Genomic DNA, 13,996 nt, shown 5'->3' on the forward strand with positions numbered 1-13,996 from the left:
GCGAGAGAGAACGAGGGAGGGAGGGAGGGAAAGGGGGAGAGACAAAGGGAGGGAAGGAGGGAGGGTAGGAGAGAGGTGGAGGGAGGGAGAGAGTGAAAGGGAGAGAGAGGGAGGGAGGGAGGGAGAGAGAGAGAGAGAGAGCAAGAGAGAAAGAGGGAGGGAGGGAGGGAAAGGGGGAGAGACAAAGGGAGGGAAAGAGGGAGGGAGGAGGGAGAGAGGTGGAGGGAGGGAGAGAGTGAAAGGGAGAGAGAGGGAGGGAGGGAGAGAGAGAGAAAGAGGGAGGGAGGGAGAGAAAGGGGCAGAGACAAAGGGAGGAAAGGAGGGAGGGAGGGAGAGAGAGGGATGGACAGGACCATAGAAGGGGAGGAGGGAGAAAGAGAGAGAGAAAGAGGGAGGGAGGGAGAGAGGGGGAGGGAGGGAGAGAGTGAAAGGGAGAGAGGGAGGGAGGGAGAGAGAGAAAGGGAGGGGGGCGAGGGAGGGAAAGAGAGAGGGGGAGAAAGGTAGGGGGAGAGAGAGAGAGGGAGGGAGGGTGGGAGGGTGGAAGAGAGGCTGAGGGAGGGAGAGAGGGAGGGAGATCTTCGGTGTCTCTTCCTCTTTTCCAAAGGACACCGCTCTTGTCGGACTGGGGTCCCACCCTTGTGACCTCATTTAACCTTACTGACTTCCCCAAGGGTGCTATCTCCAAATACATGCACCTTGGGATTAGCACTGCAACAGGTGGACTTAATGGTTGGGGTGGGAGCTGGGAGATCCATTTGAATCCATCACAGGGGGGACCGAAGTCTCCCACTTCTACTGTAGACCGGTTTCTTCCGTCCCCTCTGTCCATTTTTGCATCGTTCACTTGGGGCGCTGCTGTTGGGCTGCTCAAGAGACCCCCCTGACGTGCACTAGCTGTTGCATTGTGACAGACGGGAGCGGCAGATGGGACCACCCCTCACCCGGGCAGACCCGGGGCTCCTCTGGCTGCTGGTGCTTGGATCATTCCTGGTACCTTGGGTCTACTTCCCCTCCTCCCCCAACCCACCTATTTTTTCTTTTCTGTGTTTCTGGCCACCCCACAAGGCTTGGGGGATCTTAGATCCCCGACCAGGGATTGAACCCGGGCCACCGCAGTGAAAGCATGGAGTCCTAACCCCTGGAACTCCAGGCAATTCCCGCTCCCCGCCCCCTCCTTAGCAGTGTTTGGGAGGGGATGTCGCCCTATCGCTGTGACAGCCACAGAGTCCTGGCCAGGTCCCCCGGCCCATCCCCCACACGTGGAGGCAGCAACTGTGAGCTGGGGGTGCGCCCTGGCCTTCAGTGCTCTGTACACATCACTGGGCGCTGACCACAAGGACTCGCGGTATAAGCGCGACACCCCAGCGCCCAGAGGGTGGTGGAGCATGGCGCCCTTGAAGTGTTTAGCTCGAAAGGCAAGGAAAAGAGAACCAGGAAAATGTCTCCAGACGCAGGACCCGCAGTGAAAAGCAAACCTCAATCCTGCTGTCCAGACACCAGAGAGCACCCCCAAACTGAACACCCGCAGGCCCCTGCCAGGGACCGTCACCTCCACACCTGTGCGTCTCAGGACAGTAAGGGCTCTTTTCAGGCCTCTGACCAGGGGAGGCCTGAGCTCTTCTCATCTGTCAAATCGAGACCCTGCTGGACACGATGCCCCCGCAACTGTGAAGCTGCGGGTGCCAGGGCCTTCCTTGTGCTTGTCCAGACCTTCAGGGGTCTTTCTAGTGGGTGGGCACAGGGCGTCTGAGGGGCTTCTCCAGGTGTCTGCTAGGTGCCCGCACTGGGCCGGGGGTGGGCTGTCACCTGTCATTGTTTCCTGCTGAGGGGACTCAACTGCTCAGCCACGCCCAGGACGGAAGCGCCAAACACGTGTTGGGTGGAACATCGCTCTCATGTCCCCGTGCTCTTTACTGCCCTGCAAGGTTCTGGCCGCGTTACCACCTCCGTGTGTCTGCAGGGTCTGCCTGGTCAGGGTCCTCTGTGGGTCTGCCTGGAGGGGTCGGGTATTCCAGGAAAGAGCGGGAGCCCACGCAGCGATGGCAGAAGTGGCTCAGCGGCCGACGGATCAAGGTCAGGGAGGCGGCAGGCCTGGCGGCCACTTCAGGCATCCAGGGTGCGCAAGAGGCAGCAGCGCGGCCCCCGGGAGCTGCGCGGGGTGGGGAAGGCTGAGGACTTGGGGGGGTGCGGCGGCCAGGCCCGGCACGGGCCAGGGAGGACTCATCTGGGCGGGAGGCCAGGCGCAGCAGAGCCAGGGGACCTCGGCTGGCTGGGCCACCCCTGCCAGGACAGGGATTAGAGGGACCAGAACCTGCACGTTGGGATCTGGCGCGGGGGGCTCCGCTGCTGTCCAAGGAGGGGCCGGAGCGACAGAGTCAGTCCCGGCCAGGGCGGAGGCATGGTCGAGTTGCGGGTAGCTCGGGGTCCCCTGGATGTGCTCAGGAGACGGTGGGAGGCCGTCCTGCGGCTCCGCGGCGCTGGGCGCCGGGAGGTGCCCCGGGGCTGCCGGCTCGCCGTCCACCTGCCCCGATGCTGGTTTAGTGTGCACTCTCGGCTTCATCCTCACCAGGAGGTGCGGGCAGTCTCTCTGAAACAGGGGACTGTGGTAGAAGTGTAACTGAGGTCGCGGTTGAGAGAGAAAAGGAAACCCCGAGTCACAAAAGAGTTGCTCGCAAGCAGCAGCCGCCTGGCTGGGCCCCTGGGCGCCCTCCCCCAGCCGACCCAGGGCCTCTTTGGAGAAAGCGGGACCCGGTCCCAGCAGGACGCTGTGCCCCAGCTTTGACATCCCCGAGACTCGCTCACTCACCATCACCTTTCGCCCTTGGAAAATGACTGAAAATGGCCCCTTAGGACGAGTACAAGGCCCACGAAAGGGGACTTGGCGTTTGCAGGTACGAGACTGCAACAAGGTTCGGTAGCTTTCTAAGGAAGTGTCCGAATCGCTCCCTGGCCAGCACCTCCAGGGGCCAGACCGGGGACGCTGACTGCTTCCCAGGAAAGGACCTGCGCCCCCACTCAAGTGATGCTCTGGAGCTATGGGAGTCAAGGGGGCACACAGACCTCCCCCCTCCCCCCGGCGGGCCACTGTCCCCGAGCAGGAGGACGGGAAGGGCCAGCGTTGCAGCAGTGTCCTCTTGTCCCCCGCTGTGACTGCGTGTCAGGCACGAGCGGCACTGCCCACGTGTCAGGAGTACAGGATGACGCCTTGCCCGCGTGTGCTGTGAAATGATCACCACAGGGGGTCCAGTTCACACGCATCACCTCACACAGACACACCAAAGGGAAAAGGAGGAAGGAGAGAAGTGACGTCCTTGTGCTGAGAACGCTTCGGGTCCCCCCATAACAACGTCCCAACACAGCGCGTGGCACTGCCAGCTCCGGCCGTCACGCCGGTGCCCAAGTACCACCTTTAAAGGAAGCTCTCCCGACACGCCTGCCGCCGTCCCAGGCGGCCCCGGGGTTGGCACCCGCCCCCCACCCCCGGGCCCAGCGGCTCAGCCCCTGGAGAGGGCTCCTCCCCCGCCGTCCCCCACCCTCCTTACCTCGCTCAGGACGTGGGCGGGCCGCTCCTTCGTGGACAGGTTGGTCACGCAGAGGGACGTGTGCATGTCCTGGTACACTTTGCTGAATCCATAGCGGTTAAGCTGGCGGATGAAGCTCTCCACACGTTCTGTCTTGAACACCTTGTCTAGGCCGCCCCTGTCCAAAACCTCCTTTTGAAACAGCGGCCTGTTGACGCCTATGCAAGTCCCGTCTTCATTCCACCCAATGGATGCAAAGCGACTGCTGTGGACGTTCGTCCACAACTTCCTGGGAAAGGGGTGGAAGAGCAGGCTGCCTTCCCACACGGCCTCACAGGCGGTGCGAGGCCTTTTCAACAAAGGCTCTTCCGTCAAATCCTGGAAAGCGGCTTCTCCAGGCAGCAGCCTGAGGTCGGGGTGCCCCGCGGGCACGGGCTGGTCCAGGGCGAGGGACTGGGGGGTGCAGCTCCCTGAGCCGAGGGCCGGAGCCGCTGTGTCGGGAGGAAGAGGTGCCTCGCCGAAGCCGGGCGCCCTGCCCGCGGCGGGGCCCTTCTCGTCCGCAGCCATGCGGAGCATGGCGTGCCCCTCCGCCACGTAAACGGGACAGTGCAGCGCGGCCGGCAGCACCCTGGGCTCACACTCCCGCTCAGCCCCTCACAGAAGTGCTCCGGTTGCTCGGGGGTGACAGCACAGCCCAGCCAGGAAGTGACATCATAAAGGGCAGGCCCGTCAGCATGTCAGCCTCCTGCTTCACGCCCGTCATCGCAGGGGGCACGAAGACACTCGTGCACGGGTGCAGAGCCACAGGCCGAGCGCTCGTGCAAACCGGCCACGGCCTTCTGGTCCCGGAGCCCCCGGGCCAGGCAGACGTGCACGGACCCACGTGTGACCCACGAGGTCAGAAGTCCTCCTGTGTGTCCCCTGGCCTTCCGGGCCGTGCACAGCACCCATGATTTCAAGCACGAGCATCGCCCGAGACGCGGCCCACGGTCAAGGGCGCTAAAACATTACAATTCACCTATGAACTGGAAGAAAAACCCTCATGATGTCTGGGTCTGCAAAGTGCCTACCTTACCCTCTCCCCGGAGAGGTGTCCCATGGGTGCTGAGCAGGAATCGGACTCTGGACCCCCGCCCTCACCCGCAGCAGCCCTTTCCCTCCATTACCCACAGCAGAGGCCAGACTCAGATGAAACGTTCAGGGAAATTTATTAAAGAGAAACATTGACTGAAACCATTGAACACAGGGCATAACAACACACAGAGGAACTTCTAACGGCCACCGGAGCTCACGGGTCCCGGCCCCACCCAGGGTCCTCAAAAAGGTGCCTCCGCTACACCCCACCCGGCGGCCCTCCATCTCCCCACAGTCTCCCTTCCTGAGGGCCCCGCGGGTGGCCTCTCGCCAGGAAGATGGGCGCCGGCCATGCCCGCTCCCCCCAGGGCAGACCCTCCATTTCTGGCCCACATGCCCGGGGCCTGGCCCTGCCCTACGGCGGGCACAGGACAGTCCCACAGCAGGGCGCACGCCACCGAGCCGGGGACGTGGAGTCCCGAGGAACAACGGGGTGACCCAGCAGAACACAAGCCCTGGGGGGCCTCCCGCAGACCTCCTGCAGCCCCGGTCAAGGTCTTCCTTCGAAGGTCGCAGGTGGGCTCCCAGGTCCTGGGGTGGGCGCTGGCTGTGACCTCGTCCATCCCGTCCTTCCCGCCGGCTCCTGGGACTGGGCTCGGGGTCTCCACGCCGCGCAGGGCTTGGGGGAACTGCTCAGAGGATAACACATGCACATTTCCACAACAACAGGCAGCGCTGGGCCTGAATCTATGCCCAGAAAGCACACGTTGAGCTCACGACACTGGCCCACAGAGACCAGAGCCTTGGCTGGCACGTGGCGCACCTCAGGGCTCTGCGGGGGCACGATGGCTAGGGTGTGTGTGTTGGGGGGAGGGGAGCGGGGGCTGGGGGGTTCCTTGACACCTGGGTCCCTCTGGGGCCTACAGGGACACATTTGGGCTTGCCAGTACAGGGAGCAACCTGCCCCAGGGGATGATGAATAGGGGTCCCCTCTCAGGAGGGAGGCCCAGGCACCTGGAGTGGCCCCTAATATGGGGCCAGTAGGCTGCCAGGCCTGGCCTCCCCCTGCCTCCAAGCGTGGGGGCCCTGGGGCCTGCTGAGCCTACTGGCCCGAGGTGGACCCCGGGGGGCTCATCTCTGCAGCCCCGTCCTCATTTCCCGGCTCTTCTGGGATGGGCTTGAGCCCCTCCTCGGGGGTCTCCTCGGCCTCCTGGCCTCCTGCCTGGGCGAGGCCCTCTGGCTCCCAGCCAGGACCTCCTGGGGCCACCGGGGAAGCACTGCCCATCCGGCCAGGCATGGGGACCCCGGGGGCATCTGAGGGTCCTGCCTGACCTAGGCCCGCAGGGGCGGCAGCACTTCCATCTTCCTGAGTGGCCGTGGACGCCTTGCTGGTCTCCCCAGGGCCAGGGGCTGCCCTGGCGGCACCATGGTCTTCAGGGGCTGCCCTGGTGGCACCATGGTCTTCAGGGGCCGCCTCGCCAGCCTGGGCAGTGCCGGCAACTGCCGCACTGGCCTCCTCACGTGCCGGGTGGTCCTCGGCGCGCCCTTCCTTGGAACGGGCGGCCTGGGCGGTGCTATCTTCACCGGCCGGGGAGGCCTTGGTGCCATGTGCAGTGGTGCCTGCGGTGATGGCCTCATGGGCCGGGGCGGCCTGGGCGGCTGCTGCCAGGACTCCAACGTCCACACGGGCCTCTTCCTGCCCTGGGAAGTGCTCCCTGCTAGCCGGGTCGGCGTCCCAGGCCTCGGTCTTCTGGATGAGCCGCAGCATCTCCGCAAAGCCGGGAGGCCTCCTCATCAGCCGCCTCCTCCTCAGCGTGTCCCGGAGCGTGTCGTTCAGCCGGGCCCGCATCAGCACCTGCCGGGCGCGCGCCTGGTCCGCCATGGCCGGGTGGATGGCCCCCTTCTCCAGGGCCGACTGCAGCAGGCCTTCCAGGCGCATCACGTACGCAGAGAGAGTCTCCTGGGGCCGCTGGGCACAGGTCACGAACTTCAGCCGAGCACTCCCCCGGGGGTCCTTGTTCCCAAACACCTGCACCAGCGCGGCCAGGCAGTCCTGGGCAGCCAGCTCGGGATCTTCCGCCAGGAGGCCGCGCAGGAGGTCCAGCGCGGGGCCGCGCAAGCTCTCCACCAGCCTCCTCCTCCTCTCCCTCTCAGACACGTGGCGCCACAGGTGCAGCGTGTGGCTGGCCTGCTCCAGCCAGCTCTCAGAGGACCCTTCCCCGTGGCCCGGCTCTTCCATCCCAGAGAAGGTTCCCAGCTCCTGGTAGCCCATGCTGTCCAGCACGGGCTGCGAGGCCTGCCTCCACTGCTGGGTCCCGGGCCCTGCCTCACCCATGGCGCCTGCCGCTGTCACAACTGCTTCCTCAGGCGCAGCCATTGCCCCGCCCGTGGGTCCTGCCATACTCAGAAGTCCTGCCACGCCTGCAACATTTCTGTAACCTGCAGCTCCTTCCTCATCTGACTCAGCTCCTGCTTCACCTTCAGCTCCTGCTTGACCTTCAGCTCCTGCTTGACCCTCAGCTCCTGCTTCACCCTCAGCTCCTTCCGCACCTGCAGCTCCCTCCTCACCTGCAGCTCCCTCCTCACCTTCAGCTCCCTCCTCACCTTCAGCTCCCTCCTCACCTGCAGCTCCTTCCTCATCTGACTCAGCTCCTGCTTCACCTTCATCTCCTGCTTCACCTGCAGCTCCTTCCTCACCTGCAGCTCCTGCCTCACCTGCAACTCCTGCCTCACCTGAGGTTCCGTCGTCACCTGCAGCTCCTTCCTCATCTGACTCAGCTCCTGCTTCACCTTCAGCTCCTGCTTGACCCTCAGCTCCTGCTTCACCCTCAGTTCCTTCCGCACTTGCAGCTCCTTCCTCATCTGACTCAGCTCCTGCTTCACCTTCATCTCCTGCTTCACCTGCAGCTCCTTCCTCGCCTGCAGCTCCCGCCTCATCTGAGGCTCCCTCCTCACCTGCGGCTCCTGCCTCACCTGAGGCTCCCTCCTCACCTGCAGCTCCCTCCTGACCTTCAGCTCCCTCCTCGCCTGCAGCTCCCTTCTCACCTGCACCTCCCTCCTCACCTTCATCTCCCTCCTCACCTGCAGCTCCCTTCTCACCTGCACCTCCCTCCTCACCTTCAGCTCCCTCCTCACCTGCAGCTCCCTCCTCACCTGAAGCTCCCTCCTCACCTGAAGCTCCCGCCTCTCCTTCAGCTCCCTCCTCCCCTTCAGCTCCCTCCTCACCTAAGGCTTCCTCCTCACCTGTGTCTCCCTCCATACCTGCGACTCCCGCCTCCCCTGCAGCTTCCTCCTCCCCTGCAGTTCCTGAGTGACCTGCAGTTCCTGCCTCACCCGCCCTGCCAACCACTGCTTGTCCCTGGGGCTGCGCAGGGCAATTGGGTCTATCCTGTGAATCAGCATCAGGGGCCTGGGGCAGGCAGACCACAGTCCAGGGCCCTCCCTTGCCTGGTATTTGGCGGGGGAGCAAGCTTCGATTTAAACACTCAGCAAACTCGACCAGGGCAACACTCGACCCCAGCTCCTTTCTGTAGACCTTGCCCAGCACTCGGTACCTGCCCAGGGAACGCAGGGCAGCCTGCACAACCTCCTGGAATTCCTGGTCTTTGCAGTCATCTGGGATTCCCAGGATGAGCAGAGATCGCTGAGCGTTCACGCCCATCGACCTGCACCAGTCCCGCAATACCGCCAGAGCCATCGCCATCTTCGAGGACCTGAGGGTGGGGGGAAGCGATCAAACAGGTGTGCACAGGCTGTTGAAGTGTGGGAATCGGCCTGTGGGTGCAAAGAGGAGAGAATCATGTTTGTGCCACACAGCCCACCCTAGTGCCCCTCACAGCAGCAGCCTGGAGCACCTCCCTGCCCTGTTTGGTTTGTTTGACTTTAGGAAACTTTTTTTATAAATTACATTTATTTACAAGATAGAAGGCTAGGGACTTCCCTGGTGGCTCAGTGGTTAAGAATCCACCTGCCAGTGCAGGGGACACAGGTTCGATCCCCGGTCCGGGAAGATCCCACAAGCCGCGGAGCAACTAACCCCACGCGCCACAACCACTGACCCCAGCGCTCTAGAGCCCACGAGCCACAACTACTGAGTCCACGTGACACAACTACTGAAGCCCACATGCCTGGAGCCCGTGCTCTGCAACAAGAGAAGCCACCGTAATGAGAGGCCTGCGCACCGCAACGAAGAGTAGCCCCCGCTCGCTGCACCTAGAGAAAGCCCGCGCGCAGCAACAAAGACCCAACGCAGCCAAAAGTAAAAATAAAATTTAAAAATAATAACAAAAGAGCACTTGTTGCGTACGACTCAAGAAACAATAATAAAGTAAAATAAAATAATCTTTTTAAAAAAGACAGATAGAAGGCTCGTCACCTTTTCTACATTTCTGGCCTCAGTTTTAGGAAGCTGCCTTTTTCCCAAGGAATTTTTCAAGTCTTCCAATTTGTTAGCATAAACATTTCCATAATGTCCCATAATATTCCCCTATATCCTCTTTGTTAATGTACATCTGATCCGTAACGTTGGCCCTCTTTCATTCCTCATATTGGGGATCAGCGTTCTTTCTACGTTTCCGTGATTCATCGTTGTAGGACTTGCTCGGTTTCCTTGCTCTTTTGAAAGAAGCGCATGGCTTCGTTCACCGTGTCCATAATTTGCTTTCTATCACTGATTTCCTCTCTTAGCTCTCTTATTACTTCATTTTATGTTTCCTTTGCTCTTCTTCTTCTAGCATCTCTCAATGGACTGTTGGCTCACTGATTTTATGTCCTGACTCTTTTCTAACAGAAGCATTTAGAGGAATACAGTTTCCTCCTGTCGCTTTTTGCTGCCTCCCACTAATTTTGGTAAGTTGTGCTTTTTTAGTATTCACTTGGAAATATTTTCTAAGTCCCTCTGTGATTTTTCTCTTTGATCCATGGGTTTCCCAATATTTGAAGATATATTATCATTAGTACCATCAAATAAAATTCCCCGTGATGAGAAAACTTATCATGGAAACTTGCAATACTGCTAAATTTATGGAGACTGTTTTACAACTCTGGTATGGCGTGTCCGGGTGAATGTGCAAAGCACCCTCGTAAAGAATCTGTGTACTCTGTGTGGAGGCCAGGGTCTTGCCCTGCCCACCCACCTCTGCAATTCCTGTGCCACCCGGACAGAGGCGACCTGAAGCTCTCGATGCCTAATGCAGTGGGCCAGAGCCCCTCCCTGGACCCCCACAAATCCATCTGCCATGGCCAACAGCCTCCACCAGATCACAGCAGCCCCAGCGCCTCCCCCTCTCAGCTTCACTTACGCCCCCCCGTGGCCAGGCGGCTCCTCCCCGACCCCTCGCACTACATCCCCTCCATACACCCTCCCCCACCCACCAGCTGGTGGCGCTCCGCTCTGGGCCCTGGAAGCCGGGCGCCCCGCCATGCGTAGAGGTCAGACTGCCTCTCTCACCTCCCCACACCGGGGAGTCCTCCCCCGAGCACACTCAGCGCCAGGGGCTCTCGCTTCTCGTACCCCAGACGCAGAGCCCACCCGTCTTGCCCCCGCCCACCCGGGAGCCGGAGCCCCCTAACTGCCACGAGCGTCCTTCCCCCCCACCCCACGCCCCGCCCCGCCGGGAGCTCCCCTAACGCCTACCGCACCCGCGCCCGGGAGTCCTCCCCATCGACCCCCGCCTCAGCCTTCCTCCCGCCACACGCAGCAGCCGTTAGCCCTCCCCTCCCGTCTCGGCCCCGGGGGTGGGGCCCGCCCGTCCTGTCCCGTCCCGTCCTCCCCACCCCCGCAGCCAGTCGTCCTCTCCTCTGGCCCCCAAGGCCGGCCCCACCCGACCAGCAGGAAGCCCTCCGCTCAGGCCCCCCCCACGCTTAGCCATTAGCCCCACCCTCTGCACCCCGACTCCAGAACGCCCCCCACCAGCCACCCCAGAAGCCAGCGGTCCTCCCCTCTGACCCGCTCACTGGGGGACCCTTCCCTCAGCCCCCCTTCAGCCCGCTACCCTCCGCCGCCGCTCCCCCACTCCCAACCGAGCAGCCCGTAGCCCTCCCCCGACCTCCACTCCTTCCCGGGGCCCCCGGTACCTGCGGAGTCCAGCCCCCGGCAAAGCCCCCGCCTGTCTCCTGACTCGCTCTGACTCTGTGGATGGCTCCGGAGTCCCGCTCACGAGGGGCTGAAGAGCTCGTCTCAGCAGAGCAGCCAGGAACTGTGCCGCCGACTGTCCCAGGCACTCTGTGCGAACGCCACGTGGGCTTCCGGGTGCTCCCGGAAGCCCCAGGAAGATGAGGGAGAAAGTTCTAGACGTCTCTTTACCGAGAAACTGGTTGGATCAGAAGAGCACGTGAGGAGGCGCTCTGCTACGGAAGCAGCAGTAGCCATGCGCACTGAGGGCCTGAGGTCCCAAGGCTTGGCGCCTCCGGAAGCAAAAGACACGCCCATTGGCCTTCCACCAATAGGAAGGCCTCCTGCAAGGCTGCGGAGTTGGGGGAGCGAACTTGGCGATGCAGAGCCCATTGTGGCAAGTACGTCCATTTGTCTTTACAGGTGGTTTTCTACTGTGATTGATAATGTCATAAACCTATTCTTATTTCTTTGGTTTGTTTTAACTTTTGAATTTTATTTTATGTATTTTTTTATACAGCAGGTTCTTATGAGTTACCCATTTTATACATATTAGCGTACATATGTCAATCCCAATCTCCCAATTCATCACACCCCCCGCCCGCCCCCACCATTTTCTCACCTTGGTGCCCATATGTTTGTGCTCTACATCTGTGTCTCTATTTCTGCCCTGCAAACCGGTTCATCTGTACCATTTATCTAGGTTCCACATATGTGCATTAATACACGATATTTGTTTCTCTCTTTCTGACTTCCTTCACTCTGTATGACAGTCTCTAGATCCATCCACATCTCTACAAATGACCCAATTGCGTTCCTTTGTACGGCTGAGTAATAAATAATAGTAATAAAGCTCTTCTTTATATGGACTGGTTTCTTGTCTAGCTGTATCAACTAGCCATCTTCTCACATGGCACAAGAGGATGAGGCAGCCGTCTGGGGCCTCTTTTAAAAGGGAGGTAATCTCATTCATGAGGGCTCCCCCCTCATGGGCTAATCACTTCCCAGGGCCTGAGGGAGGACTGAGGGGAGCCTGGACCCCAGAACAGAGTTGGCCCTGGGAGGCCATAGGGCAGAATGAGCACGTACAGCACTTCCTGACATCCGGGTCTCAGAGACGCTGGGGAGGGGGAGCACGGGGCGGGGTCTCAGAGAGGCTAGGGAGGGGGAATAAGGGTCGGGGTGTCTGGTGGGCACGGGAGAGAATCCCAGGTCCTCCGTGGAGTCAAGGTGAGGGCCCTGAGGGAGGACTGAGGGGAACCTGGACCCCAGAACAGAGTTGGCCCTGGGAGGCCATAGGGCGGGATGAGCACGTGCAGCACTTCCTGACATCCGGGTCTCAGAGACGCTGGGGAGGGGAGTATGGGGCGGGGTCTCAGAGAGGCTAGGGAGGGGGTATAAGGGTCGGGGTGTCTGGTGGGCACGGGAGAGAATCCCAGGTCCTTCCTTGAGTCAAGGTGAGTGCCCTGAGGGAGGACTGAGAGGAGCCTGGACCCCAGAACAGAGTTGGCCCTGAGAGGCCAAAGGGTGGGATGAGCACGTGCAGCACTTCCTGACATCCGGGTCTCAGAGACGCTGGGGAGGGGAGTACGGGGCGGGGTCTCAGAGAGGCTAGGGAGGGGGTATAAGGGTCGGGGTGTCTGGTGAGCACGGGAGTGAATCCCAGGTCCTTCGTTGAGCCAAGGTGAGGGCCCTGAGAGAGGACTGAGGGGAGCCTGGACCCCAGAACAGAGTTGGCCCTGGGAGTCCATAGGGCAGAATGAGCACGTACAACACTTCCTGACATCCGGGTCTCAGAGACGGTGGCGAGGGGAGTACGGGGCGGGGTCTCAGAGAGGCTGGGGAGGCAGTATAAGGGTCGGGGTGTCTCGTGGGCACGGGAGAGAATCCCAGGTCCTTCGCTGAGTCAAGGTGAGTGCCCTGAGGGAGGACTGAGGGGAGCTGGACCCCAGAACAGAGTTGGCCCTGGGAGGCCATAGGGCGGGATGAGCACGTGCAGCACTTCCTGACATCCGGGTCTCAGAGACGGTGGCGAGGGGAGTACGGGGCGGGGTCTCAGAGAGGCTAGGGAGGGGGTATAAGGGTCGGGGTGTCTGTTGGGCACGGGAGAGAATCCCAGGTCCTCCGTGGAGTCAAGGTGAGGGCCCTGAGGGAGGACTGAGGGGAGCCTGGACCCCAGAACAGAGTTGGCCCTGGGAGGCCATAGGGCAGAATGAGCAGGTACAGCACTTCCTGACATCCGGGTCTCAGAGACGCTGGGGAGGGGTAGTACGGGGCGGAGTCTCAGAGAGGCTGGGAAGGGGGTATAAGGGGCGGGATCCTAGGCGGGCACAGGAGAGAATCCCAGGTCTTATGTAGAGTCAGGGTGAGAGCCCTGAGTGTGGACTGAGGGGAACCTGGATCCCAGGACCGAGCTGGCCCTTCCAGCCATAGGGCGGGATGAACAGGTGCAGCACTTCCTGACATCCGGGTCTCAGACACCCTGGAGAGGGGGAGCACGGGGCGGGGTATCAGAGAGGCTGCAGAGGGGGTATAAGGGGCGGGGTGTCTGGTGGGCACTGCGGAGAATCCCAGGTCCTGTGTGGAGTCAAGGTGAGGTCCCTGAGGGAGTACTGAGGGCAGCCTGCATCCCAGAACTGAGTTGGCCCTGGGAGGCCATCACGTGCAGCACTTCCTGACATCCGGGTGTCAGAGAAGCTGGGGACCTGGGATAAGGGGTGGGGTCGCATGAGGGCAGAGGGTAAAATGTCAGGTCCCTGGTGGACTAAGGTTAGGGCCCTTAGGCAGGACTGAGGGGACCCTGAGGGAGGACAAAAGGGACCCACCAGATCACCGCCCTTGCAGGTGGCCGTGGGAGGCCCCGGGGTGGGATGAGCACGGTAGGCCTGTCCTGACGTCCTGACGTCAGGGTCTCGGAGAGACTGGAGACCTGGTATAAGGAGCAGGGACTCACACTGGCAGACGGGACAATCCCAGGTCCTGCCCAGAGTCCAGCCTGCACGCGAGGAAGGAAGGACTGAGGACGTTAGACCCCAACACAGGGAGGGATCCTTTGCCCTTCCGCGGGGGCCTTGGAGGCGCCAGGGCACGGTCAGCAGATGAGATGTTTCCTGACCTCTGGGTCGGGGTCCTCAGGAGGTCAGGTGTTTGGTGTGAGGGGTGAGCCTTCAGGTCCACAGAAGGTGGACTCCCAGGACCCCGAGGGAGGACTGAGCAGACCCCCAGCCCTGGAACAGGGGCCTCAACAGAAACCTGCCCCTGTGGTCAGCGCTGGGAGGCCAGGCAGGAT

The 13,996-nt window shown here is 61.6% G+C and overlaps 3 protein-coding genes across 3 annotated transcripts; all 3 read right to left on the minus strand.

Moving 5' to 3' along the window:
• Window positions 1–2,074: 2,074 nt before the first annotated feature.
• Window positions 2,075–4,097, minus strand: LOC137218143 (heat shock transcription factor, X-linked-like). The gene is made up of 2 exons (XM_067724945.1): window positions 3,543–4,097; window positions 2,075–2,587 (listed from the first exon to the last, which is right to left on the minus strand). The coding sequence occupies exons 1-2, from the start codon at window positions 4,095–4,097 to the stop codon at window positions 2,075–2,077; spliced, it is 1,068 nt and encodes a 355-aa protein (XP_067581046.1).
• Window positions 4,098–4,712: 615 nt separating this feature from the next.
• Window positions 4,713–7,109, minus strand: LOC137218129 (paraneoplastic antigen Ma6F-like). The gene has a single exon (XM_067724930.1). The coding sequence runs from the start codon at window positions 6,994–6,996 to the stop codon at window positions 5,698–5,700; it is 1,299 nt and encodes a 432-aa protein (XP_067581031.1). The 5' UTR covers window positions 6,997–7,109; the 3' UTR covers window positions 4,713–5,697.
• LOC137218132 (trichohyalin-like) lies at window positions 6,999–8,833 on the minus strand. The gene is made up of 2 exons (XM_067724934.1): window positions 7,780–8,833; window positions 6,999–7,730 (listed from the first exon to the last, which is right to left on the minus strand). Exons 1-2 carry the CDS (start codon window positions 8,296–8,298, stop codon window positions 6,999–7,001), a joined length of 1,251 nt encoding a protein of 416 aa, XP_067581035.1. The 5' UTR covers window positions 8,299–8,833.
• Window positions 8,834–13,996: the final 5,163 nt, after the last annotated feature.

The sequence above is a fragment of the Pseudorca crassidens genome, unplaced genomic scaffold, assembly GCF_039906515.1.
Source record: "Pseudorca crassidens isolate mPseCra1 unplaced genomic scaffold, mPseCra1.hap1 Scaffold_228, whole genome shotgun sequence".
NCBI lineage: Eukaryota > Metazoa > Chordata > Mammalia > Artiodactyla > Delphinidae > Pseudorca > Pseudorca crassidens.